This window comes from Mugil cephalus, chromosome 21 (genome assembly GCF_022458985.1).
Source record: "Mugil cephalus isolate CIBA_MC_2020 chromosome 21, CIBA_Mcephalus_1.1, whole genome shotgun sequence".
Taxonomy (NCBI): Eukaryota; Metazoa; Chordata; class Actinopteri; order Mugiliformes; family Mugilidae; genus Mugil; species Mugil cephalus.
In genome coordinates this window covers 942,434-960,970 of record NC_061790.1, presented here as the reverse complement: position 1 = coordinate 960,970, position 18,537 = coordinate 942,434, and the positions used below count along the sequence as shown (strand labels likewise).

The 18,537-nt window shown below is 40.6% G+C and overlaps 1 protein-coding gene across 1 annotated transcript in view; it reads right to left on the bottom strand.

Annotated features, from left to right (window-relative positions):
* Nucleotides 1-15,394, bottom strand: part of nmbr (neuromedin B receptor) — a 46,633-nt gene extending 31,239 nt beyond the window's left edge. Inside the window, exon 1 of the mRNA XM_047573530.1 lies at nucleotides 14,817-15,394. Coding sequence (XP_047429486.1) covers nucleotides 14,817-15,244 — 428 coding nt within the window. The 5' untranslated portion in view covers nucleotides 15,245-15,394. The remainder of the gene's footprint in view (nucleotides 1-14,816) is intronic.
* Nucleotides 15,395-18,537: the final 3,143 nt, after the last annotated feature.

Here is an 18,537-nt window from a genome sequence, read left to right as displayed (position 1 = left end):
AGTGAGAAGTATTCTGAAGTCTGGGACGATGTGATGGATGATTTTGAAGATTTGAACTGAGATGTAATTTCAGGGTTTTTTCATGTTTTGTCCTGTGAATCTCTCCACTCACTCTGATATCAAAAAGCCTCCAGTGTCATTCAGATCAGACAGTGTTTCTGTTTGAAATGTGTCCAGATGAAAGACTCCTCTCAGTCTTTAGAAACAGTTTTACATTTTAACATGGAGGCAAATGAGGACTGACTCACTGGTGCAGGCTTATTTATTTATATTTATTTATTTATTTATGAGCGTTTAACTCCATTTAATCTAAACAGGCATATGAAGCTAAAATCTAAATTTTTTTTTTTAAAGGAATCTAAGGGAAACCCTGTGGATGAGCATCCTCCAGGCAGCTGTTGATCTAACTGTTGCTCCTCAAAGGTTCAGGCAGAAATTTAGAAACCCAGAATAAAGTGTGACCACAGGAAAGTGACAGATTTCTCTTTCATCAGCTTAATGAAAACGGCACCGAAACACAAAGCCAGAGTCTCGAGCATTCATTTGATCTGATTATTCAGAAAAGGCCTGAATGCCTCTGCTTCTGATTTCAACCCTTCATTTATTCAAGGACAGTTGACAAACGCTGGTTCCTGTTCACTCATGTCAGAAAGCTGCTGAGAACATTCTTTATGTCTCGAACTCTGCTGGTGGTGAATCCCACTGTGGTGCAACAAACTGGTGTAAATGTACCGATCCACACTCCAGTGGGAGGGTGAGACATGTTGGTCCTCAACCCAACCGCCACGTACAACAAGCAAAGACGCAGACGCAGGAGAACAACTATTGTAGATAAAATTTGAAAAAAACGAACAAACTGAAAAACAAAAAATAAATGAGACATTTTTTTTAAATTATTTTTTTATCTTTCATTAAAACCTGAAGGTGAGATCTTAACTGTCAATTTTAATATCTGCCTAAACTAACATGCTAGCTATTCTTAGCCTCAGGCCAAAACTGTAAACCAATGCTCAGCATCACTGTCGGATCCGTGTCCATGGATGTCTGATATTAATCAGGTTTAAGAAGTTTATCAGCTGTTCGGTAATCACATCTCCTGCAGCAGGTTTGTGATAATGTTCACAACCGATGCACCCAATGACAGCAGGCTGCACAAGGTAGTCATCAGCTTTGTCAGACGTACAATAATTAGTGTATTTTATACGATAATCTCACCTTCTGGATGATCAATAATTCCAAAAATCTCATAATGCACGTTAAATTGACCCCTTCCATGACTATTAGCAAACATAAACAGTGCTGTTAGTTTGTTTAAAGGTAAAACTGAATCATGAGCTCTACTATATGGTAATGTTTTACTGTAGCAGATGGTCCAGAGCAATGTCAAGTCAGGTATTTATAATAATGTTCTTTAAAATAGGATCATTTTAAGCTTCTCCTATGATAATTTCCCATCTGCTTACACTGGTAGTCATGATGCACCAGTGTAGTTAAAAGCAATGGTTTTAATGTCTGGATTCCAGTCTGCAGCAGAGAAGTAAACAACAGCTTGTTGGTGAAATGAACTGGCAACTTTTCTGATTTCATTAATATTTAAGCTGTTATTCCAAATTCTGGAGTCTGAAAATGTTGCTATAGAGTTTTTCTGAGAGCAAACTGAACATCTTGTCGATAGAAGTAGACAAATAATCTGCAGACATCCTCTTGGCTCTGAGATGATTTCTATCAAATAACGATCACTGGTCACAGACCTAATTAAAGTGTTTTTATACTCCTACACACGATCCTACTGTCCAAAAAGTCAAAATCTCCCTGCAGAACACTGAGAAACTCTTATTGCTCTCAAATAATTATCATGGTGATTTGCTTCCTGTCATTAGCGTCTTGTTTTAGGCTTCCATAGCAACCAGTAACATCCTAGCATGTTCCCTCATTAGAAGAACAAAACGTAAAGGCCACAAAAGGGCAAATTTGCAACAATAATCAGGTGCATTGATGATTGAAGGTCGCCAACAACGTGAGATATCATCTGTAATTTCATTTCCATCAGTAACTGGAGCGATGTGCTGAGAAGAAACAGCTGCTGAGATCATTCAGTCCAGTTAAAACAGCGACATTCGACCTGAAGGTGGCTCCAGAGTCAACCTTACATAATACAGGGTGATGACTGGATGATGAAAAAAACTAAACCAAGAGAGTTTCCAATCTGAACATTGGATATGAACGAGGACAGTCAAAATTAAAGCGCTAATATCAGCGTTTCAATTACAGATTTTCACAGAATAAAAGTGATATTTCTGAAATTTTGAGAACGAGCTGTAACTCTCGCAAAGTGTCATCATTATGCGATATCATCACTGTGATGATATTGCTCTGCATCACTCTGTATCATCTCCAGGGAAAGGACAAAAAAGTGTTTCCATTGCACCATTAAACGTTTATATCGATACGTCTGGAAAACCACCTCCTTCCTGAGAGTTTAAAAATGTTTTAGATTCAGATATTTGAGATGATTGCAAGAAGCAGTAACAATGTGGAAAGCAAGCACAGTCTAAAGTGCATTCATAAAAAAATATTTTACCCCGCATTGATACAACCAGCAAAGATATCTGAAGACAGAGCAAAAAAACAAATAAATAATAATAAAAAAAAGATCTTAATAACAAAATTCTGATACATGCTTCTCTCTACTAGGACTACGTTTTCTACATTTACTGTCAATGTGAACTGAGTCATCACTGGATCAAGAACCTGGATAAATGACGATGGATTCACCTGGACGACAGTTGTCTTGTAGTTGTGTTGGACTTTTGCAATAATAATAACAACATATATTTGCATAAAGTAGCATATTTGTCCACTCCCACCCTGATAAGAAGCTTAAACACCTGATGGAATATCCCATTTTATCCCAGTTTCGGTGCTGAGCTCCAGTTATTTCACCGCCGTCTATGGACATCACAAACGTCCTCTCAGCATGGAGCTAAAGACCAAATCAACAAATCCTCCAGATTCAATCAGTGTAATCAATGCAGCAGCCGCCCTGTGGATGGAGCTCTAACGAAGCCACTATGAGTCAGAGGCTCTGGTCATCAGGTGTGAACAGGGTTGAAGCTTCTTGAAGACAGACTGGGTTATAATATCTTAACAACAGGTCAGTTCCCAGCCTGTAGTTTCTGGTTCCTAAACAAACAAGTTTCTGATGGTTGTACCCACAGAGTTTCCTATTTAAACCTCAAACTTCCCTCCGGTCCCTTAGAACGGAAGAAGCTCCTCACATGAAACGTCTGTTGCTTTTTTAAAACCCCTCTCGGATATAAACCATGACCTGGATCACTGAGAACCTGAGAACCTGCACAGACTGTGATCCATGTTTCCATCTAATTCACCTGTTTTTTTCTGCTTCTATTTTTGAACCCTGATATGCCAGAGCTGCCTCTTCTCACATGAATGATTTTATACTGAAACAAAAGAGGCGCTGAGGGTGGCGGAAAAAAATGCAGAAAATGACCCATAATTACCAAATTACATATGAACGACGTGTGATTTGAAGTAATGTACAGGTTCTCATTTTCCTCTCAACGGTAATGATCTGAGCCTTTCTTCTTCATGGCTGCTGTGATTCTACGTTGTCAGACAATCTGCTCCTCCATTTATCTGACAGACTACATATGTTAGTGCCCAGTCCTGAATGTCTCAAGTCTTAGAAGAAGAACAAGATGTCTCCACGTCCACATTGCTGGAATCAATGTTTGGTTCGTCTTTGTTTGTCTACCTTCATGTTTCTGTCCGTCTTGGAAACTCCTCCTCCTGATGTTTACGTGGAGCAGATGGATTTATTCATAGATGTTGTTTTTCTCTGTTCGTCTCCAGAACTCGTTCCATCGATGCTTCTGTGACAGAAAAATCTATTTCCCAAACAAAGGTGGACAAAACCTCTCTCCCCCTCTCCCCCTCAGCTCCTCTGCTCCGTCTGGTTGATGGAGGATCAGCTCTGGCCTCTGATTTGTCATAATGTGAAAGAAGAGTTGCTCTCCGGACAAGAAATCAGACAGGAATGGATTCTATGAGCGGATGATTAGTTTGTAGAGTCTCTCATTCAGCCTCCTGAGATTCTCACAAAGACTCTGACGGATGAGGAAACATTTTGAATCAGCTTTATGTTCATAGCTACAGGGGGAGAAATAACTTTGCAGTGTTTCAACAGCTGTGCACTCGCGTTCCTCTAATAAAAGTCCAGTTCATTTTATTTAGTCATTCTTCAGCTCACTGTTGGAGCTCTTCAGAGACTCAGCATAAAACTGATCTGATTGAATCATCAGTGTGAAAGAATTAAAAGTATCTTGTTGTCTGAATAAATGAAAACATAGACAGATAACGTCCCCAATGTGCTGTAAGAAACAACCAATCATTGTGCTTCATGTTCTGTCTGGAAGAGAGTTGACCTTAAAAACACAGCGATCAATCAGAATGATCTGCCAGTAGAACAGGAACGTGTGACTGGCCAAAACTTTCAAGTCAACATATCTGGCCTCAGAGAATTCTCCGGACTTCTCCAAACTAGTGTTTGAGATTAAAAACAAGTAGATTTGTGTTTCTGCAAAGAAAACAGGAGCAGAACTGTTTAGTCAGTTTGACGGATTAGTTGTGCCCATGGGAAACTTTTACAAATGTCCTAGTTCTCATTTCTCAATAAGTTATAATAGTTTATTAGACAAAAAACTTCCTCAGAAAAATGATCTTGGTCGACCAAACACAAGCCTGTCTCACCTTGATGACAGCTGAATAAATAAAGCCGTCACCACCATCACCATCCTCATCATCCTCATCATCCTCATCATCACCAACAGATGATGATGAGATGACTCAGGTGGGAACAAAGTCAACGTAAATCCAGCACCAGGCCAGAATCAGACTTAGGTGACTCAGGTGTTCAGATTTATTAAATATGTATCCAGTTTCCAGTCTCTTCATGTTGCAGAGACACCAGCTATGACTCTTCCTCCTAGAGGACAAACTGGTCTCTTGGCATCTATCTACTCAGCAGGACTTTACTATGTCATCCTGACAGGAAGTGGCTGAGCCTCTCTGATCAGATGAGTTAGGAGCCCTCCTGGTCTCATTAGGAGCCTTCAGTCCCATCACAGGGTCAGATACTGAGATGATGATAAACATGGTGAGGAACGTCAACCCTACTATCAGTCTGACTTCAGTGATTGTGTTAGAGAAGATTCTTCATCCTCAGAGAAACAGAACAAGATTCAGAGTGACTTTAATCTGGTGTTTAAAGACTGAACGTGGATCATTTTCACCTCAGGGATGATTCCAGCGGAAGGAGAGTTTCTGTGTTTGTACCTGAAAAGATCGGATTAAGATGTCCTGATGGGAAACTGTTTGAAAAGACAAACCAAGCTGGAATCCGTGTGGACGGAGACCATGGAGACGTGGAGACATCTTGGCCATCTTCTAAGACTCTAGACATTCAGGACATGGAGGAGGACATGTTCAAACCTAAATATCTCAGCAGTAAACTGGTAATGGAAATGCTTACATCTCTAAAAACCTCTCAAATATCTAAAACATTTTTACTCTCACAAGGAGGTTTTTCAGATGTATCGATATAAAAGTTTACCTCTAAAGCTCAATGGAAACACTTTTTTGTCATTTCCCTGGAGATGATGCAGGGGGTCATGTGACCAGTTCATTTGAAATCCATCTTCCTCAAAGTGATGACAATTTAAGTGAATTATGGGATATCACCAGATGAGACTTTACCAGAGTTAAAACACCTTTCGATGGAAACACGTAAAAAGAGAAATTGGACTTTGTTGAAATTTCAGAAATATCACTTTTATTTTGAGAACATGTGCAATGGAAACACACAGCTCCTTCTCCTTCTTCTTCTTCTGTTCTATTTCCAGTAGACGTGATGCTCCTCTACAGTGGCTGATGTAAACACATGTATGTGATCACATCATCTGATTCAGTCTCCATGGAGACCGTCTTGTTTTCTTGGTTTTCTTGGATTTTTTCTGATGCTCAGTTGTGGATATTTTCTCTCTGTCTTTAGCACTGACATTTTAATGTACGCAGTGAAAACCTGAGACCCCAGAGAGGAAATGTGATGTCAGAGTGGAGGAGGCTCCAGTTCAAACGTAAAGCTGCTGCTGTTTCCTCTGTGTTTGCATGTAAAGGTCGATCCCTTGATTCAAACTGGAATCCAGGCGCATTAACGTTCTCAAGATTTCAGCGACATTCAAGTCACTGACCTTTAGCTTTACTGTAGGAAACACACAAACTCCTGTTTCTACCTTTAGGAGGACCTTCCACTGACACGATGCATTACCTAACCTGAACTGGCTTTAACCCTCAAAAGGTGGTGAGAGCCAGAAATATTGCCCCACAGGTTCGACATGATCTTTGCAGTAGAGTCAGTTCCAAACGAAGAGACTCCAGAACAACTTTCCACCACAAACACTTTGCAGCTGTGACTTCCAGAGTAATTTCATCCTGCTCCGAAACCCAAATCAAATATTTTACTATTAGAACTCTCTCAGACACATATTTGCATGTATGACATGCACTATACATGGTGGCAATCATTCACATATTTAACTCCTAACTGCTAATAAATGTGCAATAAAAACTTGGAAACTTTGTGCAGAATTTCTTTATAAAGAGCTGAAATTTAACTGCAACTATAAGGTACAGTACATAAACTAACTCTTACAGCTTCACAGCGTTGTCTTTATTAGCCCTGTATTTAACAACAAACTTTATCAGACAGTCTCCTAATGTAGGAATATCATTGAGAGAAATTAGCTGATGCGTAGACGGTCACGTTCTTTAATATCTGCTTTTGCATTTCATCAAATTCTTTACCACTTTTAATCCTCCTGAGTTTATGAAGTATACATCACGGATGCTGCCGTTCATTTTCTGCTGGTCTTCACCATTTGCTCTTTTGGTATTTGAATTTTCGTCTTCTTTCAATTTCAGTCAATAAACTCATCTGTGGCTTTATGGGTTCATTCAAATTCAAAGTCAAACTCCTTTCCAGACTCAGTCACACCTGGTAATCACTGACATGTTCTCTTGGGGTTTACAAAACTTTTCACACACACACACACACACACACACACACACACACACTGTACATCATAGCTAATGCAGCACTATCCAGGAGACAGTGGCTGATCAGATCCATCATTATTTGCAGGCCACACTGAACACCTGATGCTGGAACGAGTCTGCAGGGACCTGCTGCAGAGCCTTATTGCCACATCATTAATTAAAACTGCCGTCCGCTGCATTTCACCTTCGTGCAGTTAATTTACTCACTGCTCTGTGTACACACCACCGTGCATACAGGGACGTGAATAACCAGGATACTCACTCAGTGTATGCACACATCATCATCAGAATACCAGCGCCAAGATAAAACTGTTTAACAACAGGAGAAACAACATCTCATTATCTCCTGATGGGACTTAATTAGCACTCTTTAAGAATAAAGAATACAAATAAATCTGGTGCTGAGAGAAACACAAATATTTTCACCACAACATGATGATCCAGCTGTGAGAATTCAATTTGTAGCTCTTTCCAGCGTCTTAGCCTTCAAGCCAATAGTAGCTCAGACTCTTCAGTTATATTTCAAGATCTATTTAGAGTTTAGATCACATTCAGGCATCAAGGATTAGATGTGACATGACTATTTGTCTTACCAGAAAACACATGATTAGAATAAAAATGTATGTTTCTAGACGCCTGTGAAGGTTCTCGGTCATCCATGACATGATAACCCAAAAGAAGGTTAAGATTTCTTCAGAACTGAAAAAGAAGCTACTCTAAAAGTAAAGGGCCCCTATTTTAGTTATGATAACAAACTTAAAGTCTTTAGTAGGTTTTCAAAGTAATGATTAGTTGAAGTTGAAAATGACTCATTTATGAACCAGAATCTCAAAAAAGGGCAGCAGCTGCTGTCCTCACGCTTCCTTTCACTGTTGAAATAAAACACAGTTCCTCTTCTGTTGAGCGAATCCAACGTCTTGAATCCAAACTTGTTGAGCTTGTTGAGTTGCACATAGCCTTGATTGGATGTTACAGCGGCTTATGTGGTTTATAAATGTTGCGGGCAAATTGAATTTTACTTCAGAAACCCATTAGTCCATGTGGGGCCCCCAGGGAGATGTGGCTGTCAGTTCTGGTTTACATCCCAAAACACAACCAAGCTCTGGCATTTTCTTGTTATGTCTCCTGAGTTTGTGTCCAGACAGAGTTGACCCTGGATTTTAAAGCAGAGAGGAAGCTGCTTTATTCCACGACAGAGGACATCTGGAGCTGGATTATTAATAGAGAATTAGGTAGTTAATTGGTAATTAGGGGAGCTTCTCATGCGTCATCAGATGCAGACTGACCACTGATTGAGAGTAATGACATGACCAAATGACAGGGAACAACATGTTTCACAGTGCAGCAGTGGAAGCAGATATAACACAGGTCAGAGCTCGGAGGCAAATTATAAACCTCGGCATCCTAAGTGTTTATCAAGTGTCAACAGATGAGTTGTGACCGCCTGTTAAGCCTGAGTCAGCCTCGCAGGGCACACCTCAACAACTCTGATGCCATAAATCAAAAGAAGGTGTTGTGCTCTGATGAGCTGGGACTCCGACAGCTCAGCTCGACCGGACGGAGGACGGACCAGAGAGGATTTACAGCCAGCTACAGCTACAGTCAGTGGAGACTGGACAGTGGCTGATCTGACACTTGGAGTCAACTGCAATGGTTTTGGGGACCTTATAAACACCTCAGGAGGTCGTCTGTGTTCACTTGGCATCTGTGTAAAGGTTTCACACAACAGCTTGGTACTTGGTACATGGTATAGTAGTATAGTGTCAAGAAAATAAACAAGCTACAAATGTCTGCTCCAAGGTAAGGCTAGAAAGGACTAAAGCTATAGTGATAGCTAGCAAGATGCTCATATATACAAATCTGTATATCAAAGTTATGGCTACTGTTGGTGAATATTAGAAATATTAAAGTCCAACTAATGTTTTATGAACTTAATGTTAGCTAGCTAGCAAGTTCACATTTGCTAGCTAGCTAGCTAATTTTTATTTTATTTTTATTTTTTTGCATTGGTTCTTAACGCTGGGAGACTCTCTCTAATGTTATGTTTGGTCAGTTTACATCTATGATGAACATAACGGCCAAACAGGTAATTAGAACTTATTTTGTTTTCATCCTTCATGTAGTAGTTTGTGAATGGAGCCTACTCCTGAGGCTAGTGACTGTACATGTACATGTACTCTATCTAGTATATTCCTGTCCTTTTTCTGCTGCTACAGCCAAAGGAACTGTGAGTGTCCTTTAGGTTTAATATTTGAAATAATATAAATGATGATATTCAAACTTTTGACTGCTTTTTTTTTTAATAACTACATGACGTAATACTTGTACTTTTACTTTCAGTACTTGAGTCATAAATATTAAAATAAACTACTTGCAATACTTAAGTACAAAAAATGTTGAATACTTTGGTGCTTAAAGAACACCTGAACTTCTATTCAACTCTGGGTCTCTAGTACTTTATACATGTCTGACCCTCAGTATGTATAATTTATTCCGATTCATCCTCAATGAAAAGACAAACAAATTATAAAGGTATTATCTCTAGAGACCTGGTCTGGTCTGGCATTAGTAGTTTAGCACAGAGACAGCTCAACTCTGTCCAAATGCAACAAAATTAACTTTCCTAGAACTTTAAAACTCATCAATGTCAGCATTTAATACAGTTGACCAAAAAAAACATAGAGTAAACAGTTCAGCATCTTAAACCATCGACATGCTGTCTTGACACGGTGACTTTTTTGAAACTATCATAAGCTCTGTCCAAACAGATCTTGAGCAAATAATAAATTATTCACTACAATCAGGCACATTTCCTAAACCCCTAAAAGTAGCTGCCATCAAGCCACTCTTAAAAAAGAGAACGCTGGATGCTTCAATTTTAACCAACTATAGACCTATCTCAAATATTACTTTTATAGCCAAGATCGTTGAGAAAGCGGTTTTTAATCAACTCAGCAACTTGTTGAACTCCAGTGGACTCTTTGACACAATTCAATCAGGCTTCTAACCTCACCACAGTACAGAAACGGCTCTTATTAGATGACTGCAGTCCAATAGAGTCATTGTGTCACCTGAACGAGTCAAAAACTGGATGAACCAAAATTTCCTTCAGTTAAACCAAGATAAAACCGTTTTTGGCAACAAAGAGAAGAGGTTTACTGTCATTAAACACCTTGAGTCACTGTCTGTAGAAACTAAAGACCAAGTCCGAAACCTCGGCGTGCTGATAGACTCAGATCTGACCTTCAACAGTCACATCAAACCAGTCACCAAAACAGCCTTTTATCAACTTAAGAACATATCCAGAATTAAAGGCTTTATGTTCCAAACAGATCAGGAAAAAGAGATTCATGCGTTCATCTCCAATAGACTCAACTACTGTAACGGTCTTCTGACTGGACTCCCCCAAAAAAGTATCAAACAGCTGCAGTTTTAACCAGAACAAAGAGATCAGATCATATCACCCCAGTTCTCAAGTCTTTACAGAATAGATTTTAAAGTTCTGCTACTGGTTTACAAATCACTGAATGGTTTAGGTCCAGAATACATGAATGACATGTTAACAGAGTATAAACCCAGTAGAGCTCTGAGATCTACTGACTCAGGTCAGATAGTAGAGCACAGAGTTCAAACCACACACGGTGAAGCAGCATTTAGCTGTCATGCTGCACACAACTTCAACAACTAAGCACCTTACCTTGTACTTCTTTCTTTTTCTTTGCTATTTTTTTCTGTTTCATGCTGCTCTTTTTAAATGCTTTGTCTTTATGTAAAGCACAATGAGTTGCCTCCTGATATGAAATGCGCTATATACATAAAAATGCCTTGTCATCAGTGAAAACGTTAGATCTGGTTTGTTGTTTGTTGTTGTATATTTGTTGCTTTTTTCAACTTCTATGAAAATAATTTTGTCAAATTCACAAACAGTATAAACGTTCATCCTCTTCAGCAAAAAGTAGATAGATGATGCTGGTTTAATCCATATTAAAACGTCATTAATTCCTTTAAATCTAAGAAAACCACAGACCGTTAAGCCTTTCTCTCTGTATATACATCACTGATCACCATTCAGCCAAGAAAGCACTAAGCTAACACGCCTCCCTTTTATCAGTCAGACCTAATCAGGATTGAGAGCTCCTGATCCTGATCCTGATCTATGATATGTGTGATCATCACCATTCACTGCAGCCACAGATCACAGAGCATCATCATACATATTCAGTGTTCAGAGACGTGAAGGAGCTGTTACTGTACATGTGAGAATCCTCGTTGACTTAATGCTTCTCTGACCTTTAGGGGGAGAGGAACCATATGTGGTAAGTTGATGTCATTGTTCCTCTCAGTGAGGTTTATTGTCATGTAGTTTTCATTGAGCCAATCAGAGAAGACCAAGGAAACATTGTCAGGTCTAATCAGGGTCTAATGTGGTCTACAGGGTCCCCTTCTGCATCAATTCAATTCAATTCAAATACACTTTATTTTTCCGTTTGGAATGCCGTTTGTGGCAGAGCGTCTGTGTGTATACTGTACATACAATTCACATACCCAGCAACATAAAAAACTCAGGCAATGTACTATAACATGAACACATCCAACGCGCCGGACGTAGTAGATAAAAGAACTTGATAAAATACTGTTACTTGCAAATCACAGTCCAGTGGGAATCAGTAAAAATTTAGGATTAAGAAGAATCTGAACCTCCTCAAAAATAGTGCAAAGGGCTAAGTACCAGCGGCAATTATGGCTCAGAAAGGACAACAAACAAGTGCAGACAAAATTGCAGCTGAATAATGTCATTACACAAACAATGGCAATCTCTCGACATATATTATCATATCAATAGCGCCACCAAACGGCAGTGTTCAAGATCTCACTACATCAAATACTCAACATCGAAACAATAACGTGACTACAATAAAAACACGATATGTTTCATGGTGTGAACGGCGCACATCCAGTACATAGCAATCAATATACAAAGTCACCGCACACAATATACCACAGTCAAACAGACAGGTGGGCAGCTCCGTGTGGTTGTGTCTCCCACACACGTATCATCAGTTACACATTACACAAATTCCATCATTCAAACAATATGTAAACTACACTATCAATTCCATTTAGATTAAAAATAAATTAGACTCACCTATTGCCTTTCCTCTTAAACCACTCCTGGTTAAATTTCCTAGTTTTGTCTTTTCCCCCTTTAGAAATGATTAAATCCTCTGGTTGATATGCTCCCAAACCTTTTATCTCCAACTTCTGCCCAGGTGGTCCTAAATCTCACACTAGCCAGGTATTCATCTCCTTCCACCATACAGTTAATGCATGAAACATCAATTAGCTACCGATTTGTTACTTTACCACGTCAGCCGAGCTAGCCAGGCCTGTGCAGTCCCCGCTCCTTGCATCAAATCAGCCAACGAGAATCGTCTTGGGCCCTGAACTTCAGGCCCCACTACCCAAACTGAAGTGTTCACATTCATGAGCATCAGTTCACCAGCTGTCCACAACATAGCATGTGATAATGTTGACAAGTGTCTGAATCAGCTCTGATGTTCTAATGTGACAAATACATGTTTACATTAGTTTAAGGACCAGGAACCAGTTATGACACCAGGAACCAGATATGACACATTCATTCATTTACTACAGTAAAATTAGAAAATCTTTGAAAAATTTCACCAAAATACTACAATAAAACTCTCTTGAAATTTATAATCTCCACATATTTCAATGAGAGCCCTGTAAAGGGTTAAACCAAGCTTAACTCAACAAAGCAGAAAAACTCCAGGGTTAAAAGTTGAGATATGAGATGTGGAGCGTTACTTGGCACCAAGTACAGTAACTTTGGACTGGTTTACTTAAAGTTCAGACACTGAAGGACTGGAGGACGATGTCTCTGCTTCTTTGAACTGGGACAGAACTTGGTCAGAGACCAATGACGTTAGGACGGGAACACAGGCTGACAAATGGACATGGAGTCAGAGACGACTGGAGACGCCCCACTGAGCTTCAAGATGGACCAGAGTTCATCCATGTTTATAACTTAATCTTAACCTGAGCTGAGGTCCAACTCTGTACACACTCCCTCACTTCCAACTAAAGATTCATGTGTTAATCATTTAGAAATAACGGAGCCCAAGTATGAGTTCTGCTTAATGCAGGAGCTTCATTTATTGTTATTTTGCAAGAGAAAGGAGGAATGAATGAAGAGAACGAGGAAAGGAAAGGAGGACAAACTATTGTCTCCCTGAAGAGGTCAAACTTGTGAAAAGGTTAAGAGCTGCTGCTGTCCTTTGTCCTGTGAAGCTTTGTTACGTCAACTCTTCAGTGTTTCCTGCAGCTTCTCCCCCTTCATTCAGACAAGCGTGGACATTATCTAATACCAATCAATGCTCTGCCACAAATCAGCTTCAGCTGCTTTAGTGATGCTGCATAGTCTCTTCCTCTGCAGCTCCCAGTGAATCACACACTCAGCACCGAGTCCTTTTAAAAAGGTTTAATTAGAATTCGTCCAAATGAACGTGTCGTCCTGAACAACGGAGCATAAACACCAACCAGAGAGCATGCTATTAATATATGATGATGTCAGCGAAGCACCTGAGCAGGTTTAAAGAGGTTCTAAAAAGTTTAATAAGATCATCGAATGGTTTCTGTGCGTGTTATATGAAATGCTGCCGGTGTCCTGACACATCCTGCAGAGGAGTGAACCTAACACAGCATCAGTCTGGGACACGCTACAGGTCAATAAACAGCTTTCAGCCTAAACACACCACCACCACGCTGGACTCTGGGGCCAAGATACACATAGACAGAAGATAATTAAGAACTGTAATTTCATTTCTGATGCAGGTGTTTGGCCCAGAGAGGAGCTTTTAAATGCGCCAGATGACAAAGTGTGATTTCATTTTAGGGTAAAAAAAAAAAAAAAATGAAATAGGTAAATAAATCTGACTGAGCCTGGTTTCACAGAGTGAAAATGTTCGATGTTCAATCTTATCTAATTGTAACCTTATCTTATCTTATTTGCTATTATCCTAATCCTATCTTTTATCTTTTATCTTATCTTAGATTTTTCCAGTCTCATCTTAGTGCTGTCATGTCACATCATCTAATCTTTGATTAATCTTTCATTTTATTTCATATTTTTACCTTAATCTCATTCTATCCTAATCTTATTCTATCTCATTTCGTTTTACGGTCATGCTTGTCCTGCCTCATCTCCTCTTATTTTATGTTCACATCCACAAACAAACCGGAGACCATCTAAGAGGCTCCAGCACATTTCACTGTGGTGACTCCGCGCCACAAAGAGGAGGAGATGCTTTCGTTCATGGAGCAGAGGATGCTCTGAACCATTCAGCATCACAGCAGTGAAGCAGAGAAAAGATCCACAACAAGAAATGAAAAGAAGCAGCAGCAGGAAAATGAATGTGAGCAGTGAGATGATACTAGAGCCTCTGGATTATTACTTATGCATCCAGGCTTATTTGGGCTGAGTGTGTTTCATATAAACCTTAATGTAACAGGTTAAATGAACTCCACACACATTAATTTAATCTTTTCTCTGTGTTTTCTACACTCGGTCTGAATGAGACATCACTAATGAATCATAAAAGAAAAAGTCCAACAAACATCCTGGACGTCCTGCTGAGGATGAGCTGAGCTCTGGTTCCTACCTGTCTGCGCTCAGCGCCGTCAGCGTGAACACGGACACGCCGACCGAGGTGAGCTGGATGACGGGGATGAGCTTGCACGCCGCCTCGCCGAACACCCACTCCTCGGAGAAGTAGCGGAAGGCGTCCACGGGCACGCAGGTGACCAGCAGCAGCAGGTCGCCCGCTGCCAGGCTGGAGATGAAGATGTTGGGCACGCTGCGCATGGCGCTGTTGGTGATGAAGATCTTCACCAGCGTGATGTTGCCCAGCAGACCCACGGTGATGATCAGGATGTACACCGAGGTCATGACGCAGCGCACGGCGAAGTGCACCGTCTCCGCGCCGTCCGAGGACGCCCACCAGCCGGGCTCCTCGGTGGAGTTCGGGCTCAGAGCCTCGGAGTCTGCGGCCAGGGCCGGGTTCAGGTTGGAGAGGTACTCGTCGTCCATGTCTGGATCCGCAGAGGAGGACGCGGCTGCTGCGCTACCGGGAACGGAACGGCTCCGTGCGTAAAGACGCAGCGACGTTGAGGTTTGACTTGGACACGACCCGAGAGCAGAGAAAAACTTTTCTTTACTCGTGATCGTCTCAGATGAGCTCAACCGAGAGACTAAGAGGAGACTGAGAGGAGGGAGAGACGCGTAAAGAGAAGGAGGTGCTGCTCTCTCTCTCTCTCTCTCTCTCTCTCTCTCTTTGTGTGTGTGTGATAGAGTGAATAGAGAAAGGAGAGACAGATTTATCACATCCTCAGAGTAGCTGTTCACATACTTTTAGATTAATTGTGTGGACACGACAAGAACAGAGTAAAAGAAAGTCTGAGGATTCACAATATGACCAAAAGTGTGTGGACACTCCATGAAAACCCATGAAAACACAAAACAAGCTGCAGCCTCACACAGAGACAGGCAACAGCTTTAAGGAGATCTACAGCCAGACTATGAGCCTGCCTCGTTCTCTCTGAGACACAGGTTCAACATGTGAGTGAATGCATCAGGAATCAAGAGTTGCTGCAGTTTTGCTGCTGTCCACTTATTTTTGACAGAGGAGGAGGACTGACTTGAATGTGGAGCTGCTCTAAAAGAAGAACACATCACCTGCAAGAGAGCTAGGAGGCAGAAAGGATGTGGATGTGGAAGATACAGGATCAACATGGTGACACGTCTGCAATGAAAAGGTTAAAAAGAGGAGGAGGAGGAGGAGGCCTACAATCATTTGCTTGTTCTGAAAGTATCACATCTTTATTTACAGACTCATCTCAACAGTCTGAACAAACCACAGAAAAATCAAGAGCTGACGGTTTATTCTGCTCCTAGAAAACTACACTGATCAATAGATCTTATTTCCCAGTCTCATAGTTTCTCATAGTTTCTCTTAGTTTCTTTTAGTTCTGTGGCAGATTTCCTGTTTGTTCTCTGCATTCATTAACCCTTCACAGGGCACTCAGTGAAATACTGAGATTCTAAAGTTCAACCCTAGAGTTTTATTATAGGACTGTTTTACTTTTAATGTTGCTGAGTTAAATCCCAATGAATGAATGTCTCATATCTGGTTCCTGGTCACATGTCTGGTTCCTGGTCTCATGTCTGGTTCCTGGTCTCATATCTGGTTCCGGTCCAATATCTGGTTCCTGGTCTCATGTCTGGTTCCTGGTCTCATATCTGGTTCCGGTCCAATATCTGGTTCCTGGTCTCATATCTGGTTCCTGGTCTCATATCTGGTTCCTGGTTCTTAAACTAATGTAAACATGTATTTGTCACATTAGAACATCATCAACATCATCACATTAGAATTTCGACACTTGTTCTTCTTCATGGTTCCTGATAAACCAGTTCAGAGGGGACCTTGTTCTTCTTCATGGTTCCTAATAAACCAGTTCAGAGGGGGACCTTGTAGACCACATTAGACCTGATTAGACCTGACAATGTTTCCTGAATCTTTTCTGATTGGCTCAATGAAAACCACATGACAATAAACCTCACTGACTCACTGAGAGGAACCAGGAACCACGTTACCACATATGGTTCCTGGTTCCTGGAGGGTTAGAGTCAAGTCTTCCACCAAACGTCTTAAACCTGGAGAATCAGCAGGTGGATCCTTGAGATCAGTCACAGAGCTCCAGACAGAAGTCAAATGAAAACATGTTCATTACCTGAGTCGTTCTTTCCCTCAGTTTAAATCAGACCATTGAAGACACATTCGATGGAGTTTATAACTCAGATATCAGCGTTTTAAAGTCAGACCTTCCGTTAAGATCCATCCTGATCACACAATGAGTCCTGGTCCCGTTAAAAACCAGCTACTGAACTCATCCATTCATTCATTCATCCATTCATCCACTGGTAGAAATGAACCTGGATCAGCAGCTGATACAGTATTCTACTGACCACATGGTGGCGCTGCTGAGGTGGATGTTAATGAAAGGCCTCTCTCTGTTTCTGTATCCTTCTCTTTTCATTTTCCTCCCTTGACTTCAGCCTTTCTTCAGCTGTTCTTTCTATGACAGCAGCTTTTCTAAAGTGTTCACAGTGTGAGGAACTAAAAGCTTTAAATACTATTTTAAATATTGTTTTGACATAAAGTGTGGACATGTCAGAACTGACAATAAAGTGGACTTGATACAACTCTTCACGCTAATATTCAGCTAAATGATTAGCTCAGTCTAGAAACCACCATTCACATGGTTTAATAAATCATCATCATGTCTGTTAAATGTTCTCAGACCTGGACAGATTTACTATGACTAAACACATATTATATTTAACATGTGAAATATGTACTTTGACAAAGCAAAATCTGAGTTTTTTTTTTAAAATAATAAAAAATTAATTCCACAAGCTTCCCTCGTTCAGCAGAGAAACAGATGATGATCAGTTCCATGGTGAAAAGCTTTTCAGTCTCTTTTATCACATCCTTTTGTTATTTGTGGGCAGATTTCCTTCATTCATTAAAGTTAAATTTTCCATCTCAAACCTGCAGAATTAGCAGGTGAATCCTTGTGATAAAGCACAGAGCAGCGTTGAACACATGAGATTTAACTCATTCAGAGGTTTATCTTCTTCAACTGCATGATTCCAGCTTGTTTTCCAGTTAGTTTGGACTAATTTAGTGTATTTGCTAAATGTCCACATCTCCTACATGAGAACTTCCATCAGGACCAAGGAGGAAAAAAATGAAATGTGTCCAAATGTGTTTTGTTTCCAGATGTAAAAGTGACGCTACACGTTTGAACCTTTGGAAACAAGAGGCTGAAATCATAACTCATGAGTTCTCTCAGTTTCTTCTTTACTTCTTTCCATCTTTTCGTCTGAGCCCTGTGGGTTCGCAGCCATCTGGAGGAGCTTCGGTACAACGCACCAACTTTAAAGTCTCAGTCGCAGATGGTGGAGTCCGAGGTGGCTCGACGTGAGTTTGATCCCATGTTCTTGGCTTTTAAAGACACAGTCTGTGGTTCCTGATCACGATCAAAATATGAGCTGTGTTCAAGTCTGGGATTTGAAATCCCCTTTTATCACCTGATCAGGTGTGTTTACTGGAGCACAAACCTGAACATTTTAATGATGCCGTCATTCGTCCTGAGGTCCCACCACTAAATCACTAAAACCAAAACCATTCGTTCATCTCTTCAAACCTGTTTGTTCTGCTTCCTGCTTCCAGAGAATCCGCCTCGTCACCACATCCAGTCCATCCCTCTCAGGGGCCTTTTGTTTATTTTGAAAGCCGTGACAGGAAGTGACCCGGGTGG